The sequence below is a fragment of the Myxine glutinosa genome, chromosome 8 (assembly GCF_964187855.1).
Source record: "Myxine glutinosa chromosome 8, kmMyxGlut1.1, whole genome shotgun sequence".
NCBI lineage: Eukaryota > Metazoa > Chordata > Myxini > Myxiniformes > Myxinidae > Myxine > Myxine glutinosa.
The window spans coordinates 465643-482791 of NC_136268.1; the positions used below are offsets into that span (position 1 = coordinate 465643).

At 45.4% G+C, this 17149-nt stretch overlaps 1 protein-coding gene across 3 annotated transcripts in view; it reads right to left on the reverse strand.

Annotated features, from left to right (window-relative positions):
* Positions 1 to 312: 312 nt before the first annotated feature.
* The window catches only part of PHRF1 (PHD and ring finger domains 1), a 44476-nt gene continuing 27639 nt past the window's right edge, over positions 313 to 17149 (reverse strand). For 2 of the 3 annotated variants that reach the window (XM_078782857.1, XM_078782858.1), the window contains exons 14-18: positions 13276 to 16056; positions 8037 to 8116; positions 6433 to 6741; positions 1211 to 1339; positions 313 to 1123 (exon numbers count right to left, since the gene is read on the reverse strand). In XM_078782857.1, coding sequence (XP_078638983.1) covers positions 938 to 1123; positions 1211 to 1339; positions 6433 to 6741; positions 8037 to 8116; positions 13276 to 16056 — 3485 coding nt within the window. In that variant the 3' untranslated portion in view covers positions 313 to 937. The remainder of the gene's footprint in view (positions 1124 to 1210; positions 1340 to 6432; positions 6742 to 8036; positions 8117 to 13275; positions 16057 to 17149) is intronic. The other variant, XM_078782859.1, reaches the window with a different exon arrangement.

Sequence of the window (17149 nt, forward strand, 5' to 3'; positions counted from 1 at the left end):
GCTGGAAGTCCTTGCAGTGTCCATATGTTTTATACCTCTCCCACCTCCACCCAAGCCCTCTCCCTCCCACAGATCTCCCGATGTCCCTGCTCTCAAATGTTGTGTTTGTGTGCTTCCCCATCTCTCCCCATCTTGTCTACCACTCCCCTTAGTATATGTGTCATGTATCTGTTTGATTTTTTGTGCGATTAATGTTAGCTCTTTCACGAGCCTCGATCTTGTATACAAAAAAAAACGTGTAGTTTTGTCAAAGGCCCTGGTACCTGAATCGTAGCAGCAGTTCATTTATGCATTCACATCAAACAAGGCACGTGTTGGAGAAACGTTCTGAACAATTATTTATTCTAAAAATTGACGATTACCAATTATATTTGAAATTAGAAAAAAAAAAAAATAGCTGCAGATGGTATTATACAGAGCCATAGATGCTGTACAGCGAGAGATCAAAATGGCTTCGCCTTTGTAGTAAGTTGGCAAACCGTCCCCGACGAACCTTCGACCCTCCCCGTTACTACAAAAAGTACTCCACAGGCTGCACCTGTGGCATCACAGCATATGATTCAACAGTCGATCAGAAGACGCCGTTCTCTTGCTGCTATGTACAAAATCAGAACCCGTGCCATCCGGCACCGAGTTCAAGTCTGTTTACAATTACCATTATAAATGGTGGATACATGTATTTTTAGCTTTCACTCACAAGTGCAAAAGTTAGAGCTTTTCATGTCTGTCCGCAGAACGGTGTGCAAAACATAGCTTCATGAGTCACGCCGCGTTGGCCTCTACCCAAAACGAAGGCATCAAAACCAGAAACAAAAAGAACAAACTCTGCACTTGGGCAAACTCGGCCAAAAAAAGGAAAAATGGCGAGGAAATGAGAATGGGGCCATTTGCTTTCACAAATGAGACTGGAAATTCCGGCTCAACACGCGTTATAAAGTCACTTTCTTGCGCTTCCTGTGCCCACCTGGCGGCTACAAGAAGGCCGAGCACCCGCCGAACTTACGGCCTTCTCCTGCTCCCTCTTCTTTGTCATTTTGCGCACCAACTTGTACTTTTCAATGTACCCCTTAACAAGGTTGGCCACCTTCACTGGGTTGATCTCTCCACTCTTGCTGTGGCAAATCTGGAAACGAGCGACAAGACACACGAGCGTCATCGTGATGCAAGGTAACCAAAGGCATATGCGGAACTTTTAACATCGAAGGCGTACCTTGTGCACGGCTTTCCGTACGATTTCCTTGTATTCGTTCTTGTCTATGTCCTTGCTCTGGTAGAAGGGCTTGATGGCGACCTTCACTTCCTCGACGGCACGCTCCTGTATGTTCAGCTTTTTGAGGTACTGCACATAAAGACAGCACATTCCATGTCGTGGAATTGATTTTTTTTTGGAATATTTCGGACACACATGCACTGATTGAAAACCGTAATTCAGATATATATATATATATATATATATATATATATATATATATATACATACATACATATACACACACACACACACATATATATATATATATATATATATATATATATATATATATACACACACACACAGTAATACCCCGGCCTACGTCATTAATTGGTTCCATAAGCCGTGACGTAACTCGGTTTTTGACGTAAACCGGGCGTAATGTCTTAAAAATGCCTTAAAATGAAGACAAACACCGTAAAACTAGAGTAAATAACAGGAGGCGAAGCAATTTGCAAATCCATGCACATGTGCAAATGCACACGTTGATCGGTTCGTCGACGCCAGATGCCGGCGAGGTGCCCGACGAGGCACCCCGGCTCGAGGCATGACACGGTCGTTCGTTTCACATGGGCCATGGGGCCTGACCTCGTCGCGGACATTGCACACTCTGCATGGTGACCTGACGTGACGTCTGCCACGGACGGTCGTCCGAGCCGGCATCGTCATGTTTCGCCGTTGCCACGTTACGTTGGTTGTTTTACACAGTAAAGGAATAATCACAAAAATACCAGCGAAAGGCAAAGCAAGCACGCGACCGCAGCACAGGACAAAATGCATATGGCGTCGCCTTTGTTTTGAATGAGAACCAGCAGCTACGCGTACGTATACTGTACGTACATTTTAAAATATTTTTAATGTGCTTTTTATTGTATTTTAAATTGTTTCGATCGTTAAAACATCAACGTTAAAACAACGATCAACGATCGTTAAAACATCCAATTGTATAAATTGTTTAATTTTTTTCACGTCCGTAGGAGTGACGTAAAGTCGCACATAATGGCGTTCACTGAACTGAAATTTACTCTAGAAGAGTGGCGTAAAGTCAGATTTGACGTAGGTCGAAATGGCGTAAAACGGGGTATGACTGTATATATATATACTAGCGGGGTCACCCGTGGGAATCCCACGGGCATGGATGTGTGTGACATTTCGACATATTGAGTTATATGCTGCACATTCATTTTTACAAAATGGTTACTGGCAAGTCATCAGATCCAGAAATGGTGTGAATTTAGTTATTTCACATAATATGTGACCCCTCACTCCTCTCCACCTGACACTCTCCTGTCTCCACCTGACACTCTCCTGTCTCCACCTGACACTCTCCTCTCTCCACCTAGCACTCCTCTCCTCTCCAAACCCTCACATCCCTCTCCTTTCCAATCCCTCACCTCTCCAATCCCTCACACTCCTCTCCTCTGCAATCCTTCACACGCCTCTCCAATCGCGCCTCACACTCCTCTCCAATCGCGCCTCACACTCCTCTCCAATCGCGCCTCACACTCCTCTCCAATCGTGCCTCACACTCCTCTCCAATCGTGCCTCACACTCCCCTCCAATCACTCCTCTCCAATCGTGCCTCACACTCCTCTCCAATCACGCCTCACACTCCTCTCCAATCGTGCCTCACACTCCTCTCCAATCGCGCCTCACACTCCTCTCCAATCGCGCCTCACTCGCCTCTCCAATCGGCTTTCCCCGTCTCGTTTCTCTCCTTTTTCTCCCGTCTCGTTCTTTTTCTTGCTCCAAATCGGCCCGTCGGAATCGGAAATCGGCCCGTCTCGCCCGTCGGCCCGTCGGAATCGGAAATCGGCCCGTCTTGCTTTTGTGCTTGTGCGTAAATAAATTGTGTTCATGACACCATTTCTGGTGTTGGGCTAGCGGCTAGGGTGCCGGCTTAGGATCCTGGGTTCGAATCTCGGTCGATCGCCGAATTAATGCCAGGGGGGTTGACTCAGCCTGTCATCCTTCCGAGGTCGGCTAATTGAGTACCAGTTCACTGGTAATTCCCTGTTTGTCGTTGAAGGCGGCAAAAAGGGTTGGCGTCAGGAAGGGCATCCGGCCGTAAAACATTGCTTCAAAAACGGGACAAAAAAACAACAACTACCACGGTCCCCGAAAAGGCCAACCCCCGCTTTGCGGGGAAAAATGGCCTCTAAACGGTGGTTTTTACACCATTTCTGGATCTGATGACTTGCCAGTAACCATTTTGTAAAAATGAATGTGCAGCATCTAACTCAATATGTCGAAATGTCACACACATCCATGCCCGTGGGATTCCCACGGGTGACCCCGCAAGTTTGCATTGACGTTCGTCGATGGACTCGTTCGCCCGTCTCATTCGTTTTCTTGCTGCATCCTGTTCAAGTCTGCGTTCTTCATCGAGCGTCTCATTCATTTTGGAAATAGAAGTTTCCACGCAGCGCATGAATTGTCACGATCCTCAAGAGGAATTTGTCTCGTAATCATCAAATGATAAATGGCAAGTAAATTATGTTGTGGAAAATTAAAGATTTCAAATAAACCTATTTAAAGTGTATTCGCACATAACTAATTTTAAAAAACGAAGAAATATCTCTCGGTAATTTCCTGAAACATATTTTACTTCCGGCTAATAATGTTGAATTAAATAAGAACGAAGAAATATATGTCGGCATCATTGTTGACGTTTTTGTGACGACTGTCATCAAACGAAAAAGTAATATATCTTAACGGAAAAGCAAAAGCGAATTTTTAATATATATCGACACGTTGCCGTCGGTGTCATGTTGGGCGGTGTATGATACACCATGACGCGATTTTTAAAAATATATCTCTGCATTTTCCCGCGTGTGTGGAATGTTCTCAATTATTGCTGACACCGAGTCCAAAACCATCGATAAAAATGAAATCATATGGTGAGTTAGATTGGAGATAAAGGCGTGAGAGAGACTCAATGGCCTTGAAGTTGAAGTTACAGGCGTTTGAGAATTCATTTCGTTCTATAAACGGCAACTTTCATTGGATTTCCTTCCCGTTTTTTTTCAACCGAGTCGAAAACTATGTTAGCGACTGTGAAAAATGAAATGATATATCGAATTTTTAATATGTATCGACACGTTGCCGTCGGTGTCATGTTAGGCGGTGTATGATACACCATGACGCGATTTTAAAAAATATATCTGCATTTTCCCGCGTGTGTGGAATGTTCTCAATTATTGCTGACACCGACTCTAAAACCATCGATAAAAATGAAATCATATGGTGAGTTAGATTGGAGATAAAGGCGTGAGAGAGACTCAATGGCCTTGAAGTTACAGGCATTTGAGAATTCATTTCGTTCTATAAACGGCAACTTTCATCGGATTTTCTTCTCGTTTTTTTTCAACCGAGTCTAAAACTATGTTAGCGACTGTGAAAAATGAAATGATATATCGAATTTAAAATAGATATCGACACATTGCCGTCGGTGTCATGTTGGGCGGTGTATGATACACCATGACGCGATTTTAAAAAATATATCTCTGCATTTTCCCGCGTGTGTGGAATGTTTGTGGAAAATTAAAGATTTCAAATAAACCTATTTAAAGTGTATGCGCACATAACTAATAAAAAAAACGAAGAAATATCTCTCGGTAATTTCCTGAAACATATTTTACTTCCGGCTAATATGTTGAATGAAATAAAAACGAAGAAATATATGTCGGCATCATTGTTGACGTTTTTGTGACGACTATCATCAAACGAAATAGTAATATATCATAACGGAAAAGCAAAAGCGAATTTTTAATATATATCGACACATTGCCGGCGGTGTCATGTTGGGCGGTGTATGATACACCATGACGCGATTTTAAAAAATATATCTCTGCATTTTCCCGCGTGTGTGGATTGTTCTCAATTATTGCTGACACCGAGTCTAAAAGTAAAACCATCGATAAAAATGAAATCATATGGTGAGTTAGATTGGAGATAAAGGCGTGAGAGAGACTCAATGGCCTTGAAGTTACAGGCCTTTGAGAATTCATTTCGTTCTATAAACGGCAACTTTCATCGGATTTTCTTCCCGTTTTTTTTCAACCGAGTCTAAAACTATGTTAGCGACTGTGAAAAATGAAATGATTTATCGAATTTGATTTGAAATAAAACTGGGGGAGAGCAAGACACCACGGGCCTACAAAACAGGACTCAAAGCTATGCGAGTTAATAAAATGGTGGATATTTGTTTATAGCCACTCCCAGAATGGGTGGAGCTATGGGTGGAGCTACTCTGCAAACCGAGTAAGCCACACCCCGGACAGACACCCAACAGATAGACAGACAGACAGACAGAATCATCTACGGCTATTATAATATAGATAATTAAGAAAAGAGTGGGAACAGTCAAATGACCGAAAGATCCGATTTAGTGAGCCAGTGGTGAGAAGAGCAGCTGGACGTCGCAAACGTCGCTCCAAGCTGATAACAGGATAAAACAAAAAGCATGGGAATTCCTCTGGATCATTTGCAGTCAAGTCTAAAGCAACGTAACGGACTGAAAATGTAAAACTTTGGGGAAAGCGATTGAATAGAAAGCCTCAGGTCTGTTATAATACGCTGTCCTACCAGGAATGCCACAACACGGTACATTTACGTAAAGAATTTTGGTCGACCCCCTCTTCAGAGCAGCAGATCAACCACCAGGAGGTGGGGGAGGGTCGGAGGTGGGGGTGGGGGGCTCGAGGGGGGGGAGGGGGGCAGCACACCAAGTAGCTACAACTTTTGTCTTACAACCCCTGGCAATATAGATTGTGATTGGATGATGAACGACCAAATGCATAAGGCGTATTTTAGTATGATGATGATGTGTAACTAGACAAGGCCTCGGGTGTTGTCAACTTGTGTTATATTGTGTTCAGGCCATACTGCATGTGCATGCAAAGTTCCCAAAAAGCATAAAATCCATTAATATTCCACTCACTAAATAATGAATTAAATTATTAAAACAATTTCAAGGAAAACTGCTTTACAATCCTTTGAATATACACAATTTTGGTTTTTGTACCAAAAAAGTCGGAGGGTGGGGACAATCGATATGCTGTCCCCCCCTCGCCTCCCCCCCCCCCCCCCTCTCCTCCCCTCCCCCCACTCCTCCAAAAAGGACGTCCCGTCCCTCATCGATCAACACCAAAATATACACACAAAAACACACTTTTCACCTTGTCGTGTGACACTCTGTTTGTAGGAGTTATCGCCGTTTTGTCAGCCTGTGATACCATGAGCCCAGCTGTGGGCAAAACCCTGTGCACAGCAGAAACGTCTGCCACTTCTGCCAGGTCTGGAGAACTTGTGGCAACGCTGACGATGGAAGGGGGCGGTGGAGGGGGTGACAGAACCGGTCTGTTGAACGCCCAACCGAGGTCCAGCTTTCGCACGAGCTCCTGGGATGATGCGACCACAGGCTGGACTGGCGTCGTCGGTGGTATATCAATTTGGAGAGGGCTGAGACCTGGAATCTCAGTGGAAGCCTAGAAGCGACAAAACAAACTATCACCCGTCACATGCACAACAGCATCAAAAAGTCCTCTCTTAATGTCCCCAAAATCATTTAACAAGGGGAGGAACATTTGAAACAATTCTCAGTGCCAGGTTTCAGCACTGGAGTTACTACTGATCATGGCGTTAACGAGCGACATCTGTTGGTGATACATGATGTGAACTAATGTTCTGTAAACAACGTTATATATATATATACAGGCAGTCCCCGGGTTACGAACGAGTTCCGTTTTTAAGTGTGTCTGCAAGTCGAATTTGTATGTAAGTCGGAACAGTTGCGTAATGCGTAGGGTTCACATCTAGCGTCAATTAGTCAAATGTTTGTCTTAGTATATAGTATATATTTTACCTAAAACATCTATAGGTATAAAAAACATGAAAAACATTTCTTAAACTGTTTAGATAGAAAAGAAAAGATAATGATTAAAGGTTAACATCAAGGGTGGCTTGAACAGAGCTTTTCTCATATTTCTCTTGTCTACCGCTCCCCTTATTTTATACTTTGTGTGTCTGTTTGATTTTTTCTCTGTGTGATAAATGTTAACTCTTTCACGAGCCTCGATTCTGTATACAAAAAAAAAAAATTTTTTTTTTTTTTTTTTTAAATCATAGGCTTTACGGAGGTTGGTTCGTAAGTACGGGCGTTCGTAAGTCGGGGACTGCCTGTGTGTATATATATATATATATATATATATATATATATATATATAGAGAGAGAGAGAGAGAGAGAGAGATAGATAGAGAGAGAGAGCCCCCTTCATTGTGGCCAGCAGAAGAAGAGGATGCGAAAATTGTTTTGAGTCAATACAATTCTGAATCTGTGCAAAACTGTGAAAATAAACGTTTCAAAAGTTCTAACAATAAAGGAATTTAGAGAGTACAAATATACAGCTTATGGTGGATATCCTGAAGCAACACAATTGGGGTAATTTCTGTGTCCAGCGCTGAATGCGAGTGTGGCTTCGGTGCGACGAACCTTATTCTGAGTGATCAGAGAAGCCGAATGCACGTCAGCACACTCAAGACACGCCGCCATTTATTTCAATTAACGGGCCAAACCTTGACGCTTTCCAATCACATTGTACGTTACGTGCCACTTCCACGGGTCCCTACTAGTACTAGTATAATAATAGTGTTACAAATGTGAAAAAGCTTACTTTATGGGGTCTGCGCAAAATGCAAGTATAACTGGATAGTAAAAAAACAAGTACAAAGACAAAACGGGCTTAGGAGGGAGGGGAGGGGGGGAATAAAGAAGGTTGTTCACCTGCTCAGCATACACACTCAAAAAGGTTGGCAGCAACTCTTCTTGGGCCGCATGAAGACTGTGAGTATACGATGCTCGGGCTGGGGGGTGGTGGTGGAGGAACTGCAGATTAAAGTACATCCGGAAGGCTCGGTGCCATGAGAGCACAAGGTACAGGATGGAATAGCTTTAACCGCTCATTTTGAATATGATTTTAATGAAGGTGTTGAAGTTATTAAACTACAACGGTCTGACCGGTACTCGGTAGAGCGCAAACCTCCACCAGGCTAAACAGTTTACGTTTTGTATCCCACCGATTGGCCGGATCTGGATTCGGACCTGAACCAAAATCTAATCGCCCTGGTCTTGTCGCCGAACCAACTCATCCACATAATTTTGGCATAAGGCGTCTATAACATTTTGAGATATTCTGCTATATATCGCTATTGGCCCGATTGGCCATCTTCAATGGTGAAGAATCGCTTTTAAAAATTCTCGTATTCCAGATCCGGATCTTCAGCAAAATCTAATAATTTCATCCTTGTCACATACCAAACCTCCACCAAATTTCGGCCGAATCCGTCCACAACCTTTTGGAGATATCCTGTTCATAGACAAACAGACAGGGTTGAAAGCATAACCTCCATCCACCTTCGGTGGTGGCTCCATCCGTCTTTTTGACATCCACCTTCGGTGGTGGAGGTAATAACGGCAGGCCGTGCAAGCAGATACGTACAAAAAAGAAAAGAAAAACAGCAACAATTTCACAGCAGCAGCATTTCAAATGCCCAGTATCCAAAACATACATCAAAACTTCTCCTTGACAAAAGTACACAACAACAACAACAACAGGCATTTTAAGGCCATTTTCCCTGCTAGAGCGGGAGTTAGCGTTGCAGGCCCCATGACAATCTTGACAAAAGAAATCCTTGACAAAAGTAGAGTAAATGAAAATAAACAAACAAGGTTAAACTATCCAAGGACACTTCAACCATTGTTTGGAGAATTCACGTCACAACTTGGTGAAGATCAATCCAACGTTGGAAGATCAATCCAACCAATCAATCCAATCCCCTTGTCCACCAAGTTCACCAAACATCTACTATTTGTCTAACGTTGTAACCCCCACACCCCCCCCCCCCAAAAACAAACAAAAAATTTTTTTATTTCCCTTTCTCCTCGTGTGTTTTTGCCTCTGCCCACGTACGCTGTCTCGCCCCGCCCCCATTTTCCCCTTGCCTTCCACCTTTTGCCCTGTTCAAGTGACTCGTGGTCGTCGCTCTAGGCTTCCTCTCCCCATTGGTATTTTTGTGAATATAAGATTGTTCTTCACAGTTCTGTTTAAATATGTTTCAACTATCCCCTTCAGTGTTTTATTCAGTGGTTTATTACAACACGCTGTTTTTCTTCTTATTTAAAAGGCTCCTTTCAATTTCCTCTTCAACTCATTCAATTTCAAAAAAATATTCAATCTCTTATGATTCCAAATCACTCCATACTCTAAATTCTCATTCATTCCATCCCTCCTCCATCGTTCTTAAACGAATCGCTAACTTGAAAATCACAACAAACCCAATTTGTTATATATGTTCATCTTTCATTAATCATCCACTTTCTAAACTCCCCCCTTACCCCTCCCCTTCAAATCTCCCCCCCAACCATCCCTCCCAAATTCTCCCTCCTCCCACCTTCTCAAAGCTGCCTCCTCCCCACTTCCTCTCCCTCCTATGTCATACCTCCACCTCCCCCAACCTTCTACTTTCCTCTGCCCCCCCTCAAAAAACTCTCACTGTGCCTCATTCCATCACCATCAAACCTTTCGTCCTCCTCATCCTTCCCTTTCTTGTAACTCTTCTGTAATCTCTGACACACTATCAACTGCTCTTCCTACATCCCCCTCTCACCCTTCATCTGACCCTACCCCTCCCCTCCCCTGTCCTGCACCCGATGCTCCCCCTCTCTCCTCACTAACGGTATGTACCTCAAACATCCGGGGCCTTCGCTCAAACCTGATTGATCTCTCCATTCAGGTTGCTTCTGAAAATCCAGACTTGATCTGCTTAACAGAAACTTTCCTCCTTCAAGATGTCTCTGATTCCTTAATATCTCTTCCTGGTTACTCCCTCCTCCGGTACGATAGACCTGATCCTCGTCCTGGTGGTGGGGTGGCTATCTTTATCAAAAACTCTCTTCCTCACTCTCCCTGCACTGCCCTCTCTCCACCCCACCCACAGGAGTACCTCTGGCTATGGCTTCCTCTCCGCTCCCACCTTTTGTTCATATGTGTTCTGCACCGTCCTCCAAACAGTGATGACTCCATTTACATTTCTCTGTCGGACAACATGGACCAACTTCTATCAACTCATCTAAACTCTCTCTTCCTCATATGTGGCGACTTCAACTGTCATCATGCCAGCTGGCTGGGTGTGGGTTCATCTCTCACCAGCCATGGCACCTCAGCAAAGGACTTCTGCGACTCATTGGGACTGACACAATCTGTCAATTTCCCGACCCGGATCTCACTCAATGGAGTATCTTCTCTTCTGGACTTGGTTATGACTAACTTCCCTGCAAATGTCTGCTGCTCTTCTTCTGCTCCAATCGGTTCTTCTGATCATGTGCTTGTTAAAGTGGACATCTCACTGGCCATTCTCAGAGAGCCTCCTCAGCGCCGACGAGTCTGGCATTTCACTCAGGCCGACTGGCACGGTCTGCAAGCAGCCATCAATCATCTGGACTGGTCTCCCATCTCTACTGCCTCTGACATCAATTCTTCCTGGGAATTCTTCCAAAGCAAACTGCTCTCTCTCATGCACAGATTTATCCCATCTCGTCTTCAGTTGTCTTACCCTTCCTCCCGTCCATGGTACACTGAATCCTGTGGTGAGGCAGTTGCCCTGAAACAACTTGCCTTTGCGTCTTGGAAGGCAAATCCAACTGAAGGCAATCTCAGTTCCTTCCACCAAGCTCGAAACAAGTGTGTTTCTACCCTCAGGAGTGCCAGGAAGCACGATCTCTCCACACTCAAGATTGAACACTCAAACCTGTCTCCTTCCTCCAAATCCTGGTGGCGTCTGGTCAAATCCTTTTCTGGTGTTTGTTCCCCCTCCATCTCCTCCCTTACCTCAAATGGCTACACAGTTGACACCGCACGTGACAAAGCCGAATGCCTCAACTCTGTGTTTGCCTCAAAATCTTGTGTCCCAAACCCATCTCTCTCTGTTCCCACCTTTCCCAGTCGAACCCAACTGCTCCTGGACTCTGTGTCCTTCTCTCCTGACAAGGTGGAGAAGTTTTTATCAAACCTCGACTCTGATTCTGCAACTGGACCAGATGGCATCAGCCCTCGGGTCCTAAAATCCTGCTCTGCCGCTCTATCTCACCCTCTCTCTGTTCTTTTCACCCTCTCTTTTGCTCAAGGTCATCTGCCAGCATCTTGGAAATCAGCAAACATTACCGCTTTACACAAAAAAGGTGAAAAAACAGATCCTTGCAACTACAGACCAATCAGCCTGCTCCCAATTATCAGCAAAGTCATGGAATCCATCATTGCTTCAGATATCAAATCCTTCCTCTTCTCCAATGGCTTGATCTCTGATCATCAATTTGGATTCAGACCAGGTCATTCTACTCTGGACATGTTGCTTCTGCTGTCTCAACAATGGATGGAGGTCCTCAATGCCAAACAGGAAATCAGAGCTGTCTCACTTGACATATCACGTGCCTTCGATACGGTCTGGCACCCAGCTCTGCTCACCAAACTCACCTCCTATGGTATTCAGGGAAATCTCCACTCATGGCTTGCGGATTTCCTCTCTGGTCGTAGGCAACGTGTGGCCCTGAATGGATTTCTCTCATCTTCCCTTCCTGTTCTGGCTGGAGTTCCCCAAGGTAGTGTTCTGGGCCCTGTGCTATTTCTGGTCTTCATCAATGACGTCTCCGACTCTCTGGAAAATCCTCTCTATCTCTTTGCTGATGACTCCACTATCTGCCGCTCCATTCCTCATCCCTCAGATCGGCAGTCTGCAGCCTCCTCACTCTCTGCAGACCTGGACAAAATCACAGACTGGTCAAACAAGTGGAATATGTCTTTCAATCCTGACAAATCTCACACTCTTACAATGTCTCTCCGAAAGGACCGACTGGACAACCCTCCCATCTACTTTCTCAACAATCCTCTCCAAGAAGTTCTGTCGCTCAAGCTTTTGGGTCTCACTATCTGCCATGATCTTTCTTGGGAAAACCACATTTCCAAGCTGGCCTCCAAAGCCAGTCGCCGACTGGGCATCCTCCGTCGTGCGAAGTCCTTCCTTGGCACACCTGAGCTCCTCACCACATACAAGGCTTTCATCCACAGCTCAATGGAATACTGTTCCCCCCTCTGGGCTGGTGCTCCTGCCTCACACCTTGCTCGGCTTCACGCTGTTGAGGCCAAAGCTTTCAGAATCATTGGAATCTCCTGCGATGTACTCAACTCTGAGGGCCTTTCACTCACTCACCGCAGGCAGGTTGTTGGTCTTTCTGTCTTCTACCGACTCCTCTCCGGCCTTGCTCCCCCAGCTCTCTCTGTGCTCTGTCCCCCCAATATTCCTTCAGGTCGCACAAGATCTGCCTGCAACCCTCTTATGGTTAAACTGCCAAAGTCTAGGCTCTCTGCTCACCTTCACTCTTTCATTCCCCTTTTCTCCCGCCTCTGTAACAAACTCCCCCACTCCCTTCAATCCCACTCCTCCCTCCAGGTCTTTAAAACAGCTGTTCACCACCATCTCTTATCTTCCCCCATCGAAAACCTCGATCTTTTCTACCCCCGGTAATTCACCCCAGAGTCCTTGCAGTGTTCATATGTTTTATTCCTCTCCCACCTCCCCCCAAGTCCTCCCGATGTCCCTGCTCTCAAATGTTGTGTTTGTGTCCTTCCCCCTCTCTCCCCATCTTGTCTGCCGCTCCCCTTGTTTTTTGTGTTTTGTGTGTCGGTTTGTCTTTTTGTGTGATTAATGTTAGCTCTTTCACGAGCCTCGATCTTGTATACAAAAACAAACAAAAAAAATAAAAAAACGTGACCGACTTTCAGTAAAAAATTAGTTATACCGCAATCACACACAGGATGTCATTTTTTTTGACAGTTAAGATGACGTTTTCATAGATCGAGAACTGTATTGGATTATAAACTGTGTTAACAAATATCCCCCAAATTTTTTTTTTGTCAAAGTGTGACTAAATTATACCGTAGTGAAAGAATAATGAAAAAGCAAATCCTTACCGATCGATGTTCCTTCGGCTTCGAGCCGTTCTTCCCAAGTCACCCTTTTAGTCGATTTGGGACCAGGACTCGTCGGTGTCAATCGAGCAGGACTCAATTTGGGAGCAGGACTCGTAGGTGTTAATCGAGCAGGACTCGATTTCAGAGCAGGACTCGTCGGACTCTGAGCGGTAACGTCCTCAGCATCTCGGTCGTCGCCATCATGGTCGAGCGACACATCGTTCGCAGGATCCAAAGAGCCTGTTGAAGGACTCCACACGAGCTCATGGTCATCCTCTTCAGTGGAGTTTTGCTCCCAACGTTTCCTTCCCTCGGCTTTCTTGTCCGGGGTTTTCGTGCACAGTTTCCACGGCTTTTCTTTCCTCTTTTTGCTGTACTCCCTTTTCCGTTTTGCGTGGTCTCCTATGTCAAGGTCCGTTTTAGAAGCCTTTTTCACGTCCCTGTCAAAATTAAGGTCAGCATTATTGGTTCTCTTCAGTTTGATGCTGCCGTCGCCATCTTCTTTCACCGTAATATTGGGTCGAACACAAATCGTGCTTTTGACAAAACCATCTGAGCGCAAGGACACATCTTCCTCAACTTGTGCAGTAACTTCTGGATGCACCGTGGGTTCCAATGCTGAGTAATTGGCCAAGGCCTCATTCTCATCCTCGCTGTGTGTACGTACCAAACTAGAATCAGAGTCTACTTTGGTTATGTGAGCTTTACCTTTTGTGAGCCTCTCTCTCGTCCTCGCTTTTATACGGGCTTCCTTTGTGAGTCTGGGCGAATCAATGGAACCTGCATCTTGCTTCCCACCACGAGACGAGCGTTTCCCACCACGAGATTCCTCTTTACTCGTTGATTTTCCTGCGTCATGGCTCAAATAGCGGTCCACCTGTGCTAAAGGTGAATCTAAGCACTCGCTATCCTCTCCCCCTGTGCCAACATCAGAAAATATCGTTATCTTTATGGTGTCACGATCCCTTTTACTGTAAAGCTCTCTTTCATATTTGTGATCCCCTTTCCGATGGATACTTGATGTCGTCTGACGCTTCTCCTTCCTCTCCCATATTGGCGAAAGACTGCTGTCACGTCTCGCCTTTCTCTCCGACGACGAGCTACCATGCAGATGGCGGTTGGAATCACGTGACCGTGAGCAGTACGATCGGCTTTGGGGTTCTTTTTCACGGCTTTCCGAAGTTGACGAGTGCCCTCCATCTTGTCCTCTCTTGCTGCGATGTTTACCCTCCCGTGATCCTGAACGCCTCTTCCTGTGTTTTTTGTTCGAGTGCAATGGTGATCGGGAACGTGACCGGGAGCGATGGTGTCGTCTGGTCTTCGCAGATTTTGGTGAGGACCTTTCCTTCCGAGACTTTGTTTGCCAAGAACTTTCACATTCCTGACTGTCGCTTTGCATCTTTCTCCCCGTTTTGCCAGTCTTGGAATGAGATAAGCCATCGCTATCAGATTGTGCATGAAATGACAATGCATTATCTTTGGTATGTTCACGCTTTTTGACAACAGCTGCCATTTCGCGGTTACTTCCACAGATGCTTTTTCTGTCTTTCGCAACCCCTACTTTGACATGGACTGTGGAAGAAAGGCCAGAGGTGCTGGAACTGGAAGCATTGTCCACGTATCTTGATGTACCCGATTTGCCGTTGCCGTCTACAGTAGAACGATGCTGTAACGGTCTGTTGGACCGTTGCATCATGGCAGAATCGCTTTCATGCGAATCCTCAGGTTCAGAAGACTCGTGTAACATTTTCATACTTTCATCCACACTCATTTTGTTCCCCTCAAATATGCTCAAGCCATCTGTATCTCTTCGCACATCAACGTTTAGAATGTTCAAAGGCTGCATTGCATCGGTGTCAAGGTCAGAATCTTGCCACTCCTCCTCCTCCTCCTCTTCTTTCTCCCCCTTCATCTCCACCTCATTTTTCTGCAGGGGGTGAGCTTCCCCCGAACCATTGGTTTTACTGCAGAGTTCCACACACAGCGATGGACTCACATTTATATCCATTTTTTCCTTTTCGGTGTATTCATCGGATGAGATATTTGGAGTATTTAAAGAACTTGATGGCTCCCATGTGGTTGCGGTCACCACTCTGTCCGCTGAACTACCATCCTCCATATTTACATCAGACATAGGGCTTGGTTGTGCAACCTCACTTTCTGACGGAGGTGTGCTGGCATTTGAACCTGTCGGCCGAAATGGGTCATAAACGGTGCCATATTCAACCATACTATCCTCATAAGCACCAAAAGTTGCTGCTTTTACACAATCATGATCCTCATCAGTGGGTTGTGTAGGGTCATATGTTTTCACATTGTCCAACCGAGACATCAAGCCAAAGGTAGACTGCTCTCGCCAGTCTTTGGGACTTGTAGAGGGCCTCAAATCTATGGGTGAATGATGAAAGGACATGCCAGGAGAACGGTCAGCCCTGGAGTTGTCAGATTCCTTTTCATCACGAAGATGCCATGGGAATGACCTGTTGATCTTGAATGGCTGTTTTACACAGCTACTCTTTACTTCATCAACGGGTTGACTTTCTGCACCAACACCTGAAGTCACTGGATGCCACGATGATCCTGACGACACCATACGAGATGAGCCTGCACCACCATTACTGTGGGTGGAGGGGGTGGATGACGTTGATAAATATGGAGCACTGCAGGACAACCTCCCTCCATATCCACCAGCACAGTCTTTGTTGGCATTTTTGGGTTGATGAGGTTCTGAAGGCCCACCAGTTGTGCCACGGGTGCAACTGTGGATCGCCGATGAACCGACTGTAATACAGAAGGCAATAAACCCCATCAGTGATGAGCACAGAGAGAGAAGAGAGAGAGAGAGAGAGAGGGAGAGAGAGAGAGAGAGACAGAGAGAGAGAGAGAGACAGAGAGAAAGAAAGAGACAGAGAGAGAGAGAGACAGAGAGAAAGAAAGAGACAGAGAGAGAGAAAGAGACAGAGAAAGAAAGAGACAGAGAGAAAGAAAGAGACAGAAAGAAAGAGACAGAGAGAAAGAAAGAGACAGAGAGAAAGAAAGAGACAGAGAGAAAGAAAGAGACAGAGAGAAAGAAAGAGACAGAGAGAAAGAAAGAGACAGAGAGAAAGAAAGAGACAGAGAGAAAGAAAGAGACAGAGAGAAAGAAAGAGACAGAGAGAAAGAAAGAGACAGAGAGAAAGAAAGAGACAGAGAGAAAGAAAGAGACAGAGAGAAAGAAAGAGACAGAGAGAAAGAAAGAGACAGAGAGAAAGAAAGAGACAGAGAGAAAGAAAGAGAGAGAAAGAGACAGAGAGACAGAGAGAGACAGAGACAGAGAGAGAGGAAGAGAGACAGGGAGAGAGAGAGAGAGCCAGAGAGAGAGAGAGAGCTAGAGAGAGAGAGAGGGAGAGAGAGAGAGAGAGAGGGAGAGAGAGAGAGAGACGGAGAGAGAGAGAGAGGGGGAGAGAGAGAGAGAGGAAGAGAGACGGGGAGAAAGAGAGAGAGCTAGAGAGAGAGGGAGAGAGAGAGAGTGAGAGAGAGAGAGGGAGAGAGAGAGAGACAGAGACAGAGAGGGAGAGAGAGAGAGAGACGGAGAGAGAGAGGGGGAGAGAGAGCTAGAGAGAGAGAGAGAGAGAGAGAGAGAGAGACGGAGAGAGAGAGAGAGGGGGAGAGAGAGAGACAGGAAGAGAGACGGGGAGAAAGAGAGAGAGCTAGAGGGAGAGAGAGAGAGTGAGAGAGAGAGAGAGAGAGAGGGAGAGAGAGAGAGAGAGACAGAGGGAGAGAGAGAGGGAGAGAGAGAGAGAGAGACAGAGAGAGAGAGGGAGGGAGAGAGGGAGGGAGAGAGAGAGAGAGCTAGAGAGAGAGAGAGCTAGAGAGAGAGAGAGCTATAGAGAGA